Below are 3,360 nucleotides of genomic sequence, written 5' to 3' on the forward strand. Positions count from 1 at the left end.
AAAGACCAAACTGTACGGAAGCCATATTGTTAATCCTAATGCGCAGTTACAGGTTCAGAATAAATAAGTAATCATGATGCACTGCAGATGAACGGCGCTCGGTAAACTAATCCCTAACCGGATCCCAGAACCAGCACCGGCTCCACTGGGTCAGAGGAAAAGAGGTAAAAAGTGATCCAGCGCTAATCCCACCATCTATAAACCCTCTAAACACACGCATCATCCGTGTTTCTCAATGAGCACACGTGGAGTTTTACATTCCTTTAGTCAGATCAGGTTTTTTTTAGCTTGCTGAAGTGTAACGCTCCCAAAACGCTGTTTCTCTAAAGAGGTCCACTCATTGCCGTAGGACAGAAAACTGCCAGTGTACTGTGTGTGAGCCTGTTTATAACTGCTAAAAGTCCCCGTGCTACTAACACGTGTCATCTGTAAGGAGACATAAACAACAGCATGCTGGGTTACTATACAAAAAGGAAATAACAGCTGTGAACAGATCACTCACCGTGCTACCAACACTTTCTCTTCTTTGGGGATTTATTACATGTTTGTACGTCTGAGGAGTTGTTGGGTGGACGACGCTACAGAGAGAAGAGCAGAACTCAGAAACACAACAAGAACACACAAAAAAACAACCACCATTTCAATCAACTTTGTGTGTTATTTCTGTAAAATTAAAGCACTTTACACAAACCCCCCATTATTAATAAAATGCTGCCATAAATGAAACATATGGGAAAAAACAGATCTTTAAGTTACTACCTGAGGACACATTATAAACTCTGGAGACTCGAGTTCATCCCATTCCTGACCAGACCAGTTTCTACTAGTTATATGCACCAGAACACTGGTCGAGCCTAACAAGCTGCAGCAGTGGCGGCTGTTAGACTGTTCAATTCAGGTTTATATCAATGTGAGACTGACCTTCCCGCCCCAGATGCATAGTATGCTGATAATGACAAGGCACACGGACCGGACAGTCAGAGCTGGAACCCACTCCCTTACAGTTAAACTAGACAGCCGGATGTGTCCGTTGCTGTCGACGAACAGATTGACCGGAATGTTCTCGCCGGTAAACATGACCTGTATGACATTGAGGACAGAAGTCAAGATGGAGGGCACATGAAGAAGTGATCAAAAACAGTGTGTGCACTGACACTTTTGAGGTTCACCTGAGGAGGTTCAAACGGGAATCGGCTGCTAAACGTAAAGAGAAGCTGGAACTTCTGGCCCTCGTACTGGGTACGAGGAGGGCCCTTCAGTTCTATAACCCACCTGGACACAAGATGCAAGTGAGAAACTGACAAGAACGAATAAACACACTCATCAATGCTCTGTGTGTAAGAAACCACTGTATCCAGAACAGTGAAAACCATTCTGTATAAATCGTAAAATAAAACCAGAAACAAGCTCCTACTCTGTGGTTGTATTCTGAACTCTTCTTCCTTTCAGAGTCATTCCTGGAGGTGGATCTTTCTGCAAAGCCAACCATTCCTTCTGCAACCGTCCCTAGAAACAGAAACAATAAATATAGCTGAGAGCACAATTATGTACACCCCACCCCTTGGTACTAGCTGTAAGGAAGAAAAACACCACCAAGTTCTGATTCAGCAGTCAATCCTCAGTCTAATGTGCAGCTCTTAAAAGTTTGTGAACCACTTCAAGCTGCTCAGGTAATTAATTTTCCAGTCTCCTTATTAACGAGTGTTATACAATGTGTTCAGTCTTATTTAAACACTTTCTTAGGTTATTTACAGAACTAAGATTTATACATCAAAAAGGAATAAAATTCGTTCACACAAATGAGTAAAAAAAAAAAGATTGAATATCGAACAAAACACAAAACATTTCTACAACTAAAAAGGTGCTTCCCAGTTCATTCTTTAAATGATTTGCTAGCATTTCTAAAACAAAACAAAACAAAAGCACCCTCATGATTAGTCTCACCATGGATAAATATTCTAATGTGGGTAAAAAATTCACATTTTTCTCCACCCTCAAAACTGTGGAGATGATAGTGGACTTTAGGGAAAACCCCTCAACACCCCACCACCACCACAATATCCAACAGCCCGGTGTCATCTGTGGAGACCTTCAAATTTCCCAAGACCTGAAATGGGAGTCCAACATAAACTCCATCATCAAAAAGGCCCAGCAGAGGATGTACTTTCTACATCAATTAAGGAAGTTTGTTCTGCCACAGGAGCTGTTGATGCAGTTCTACACTGCAGTCATTGAATCTGTCCTGTTCACATCCATCACCATCTGGTTTGGTGCAGCAACTAAACAGGACAGGAACAGACTGCACCGCACAGTAACAACAGCAGAAATAATAACTGATGCCCCCCTGCCCACCCCCCAGGACTTGTACGACACAAGAACCAGAAACCGGGCAGTAAAAATCACCACTGCCCCTTTACACCCTGAACACACCCTCTTTCAGCTCCTCCTTTCTCTCAGGTGCTACAGAACTTTGTTTACTAAAACTGTCAGACACAGGAACAGTTTCTTTCCCCAGACAATCACCCTGATTAACACCTCACCATCATTATATTAACTGCTTCATATCTATAAGTACTGCATTATCAGGACTGTCAGTCATCACATCATCTGTATATATTACACACTACTGCTGCTGTATATTGTACTAAAGTATAATATTACACAATATTGTTATTTACACTCACACTTTATGTACATAACTGATCTGTTATATATTCTGTATTAAATATGACTATAGAATATGACAGATCAGTTATGTACATAAAGTACATGGTAGTGTAAATAACAATATTGTGTAATATTATACTTTTTATACAATATACAGCAGCAGTAGTGTGTGTAACTTATACGGATGATGTGATGACTGACAGTTCTGAATTGTAATGAACATCTCCTTATAACCGTTTGAATTAACTTGATTTGTTTACTATAGTTCTGCTACTCACCTGCATACACGCCATGTTGGAGCTCCCTAAGTTCTAGACACGTTATTTTTCTACCTACGTCTGTATGTGCACAAGTCTCACCTCCTGCTGCCTATAGGCTAGTTTTAGTTCTATCCTGATTCCAGATTGGCTATTTATAACCCAGTCATACAGAATCAGAATCAGGATCAGGATCAGAATCAGGTTTATTGGCCAAGTGAGTCGACACACACAAGGAATTTGGTTCCAGCTGTTTGTGACTCTCAAAAATACAGACATAAATAACACTATACTATACAATACAGACATAAATAACACTATACTATACAATACACACATAAATAACACTATACTATACAATACACACATAAATAACACTATACAATACAATACACACATAAATAACACTATACTATACAATACACACATAAATAAC

At 40.1% G+C, this 3,360-nt stretch overlaps 1 protein-coding gene across 1 annotated transcript; it reads right to left on the minus strand.

Annotated features, from left to right (window-relative positions):
* Positions 1 to 506: 506 nt before the first annotated feature.
* Positions 507 to 2,960, minus strand: LOC132842908 (ubiquitin-conjugating enzyme E2 W-like). Its single transcript, XM_060865882.1, has 5 exons — positions 2,946 to 2,960; positions 1,415 to 1,506; positions 1,170 to 1,272; positions 922 to 1,080; positions 507 to 578 (listed from the first exon to the last, which is right to left on the minus strand). The coding sequence occupies exons 1-5, from the start codon at positions 2,958 to 2,960 to the stop codon at positions 507 to 509; spliced, it is 441 nt and encodes a 146-aa protein (XP_060721865.1).
* Between the last annotated feature and the right edge of the window lie 400 nt (positions 2,961 to 3,360).

Source organism: Tachysurus vachellii, chromosome 1, assembly GCF_030014155.1.
Source record: "Tachysurus vachellii isolate PV-2020 chromosome 1, HZAU_Pvac_v1, whole genome shotgun sequence".
In the NCBI taxonomy this organism is placed as follows: domain Eukaryota; kingdom Metazoa; phylum Chordata; class Actinopteri; order Siluriformes; family Bagridae; genus Tachysurus; species Tachysurus vachellii.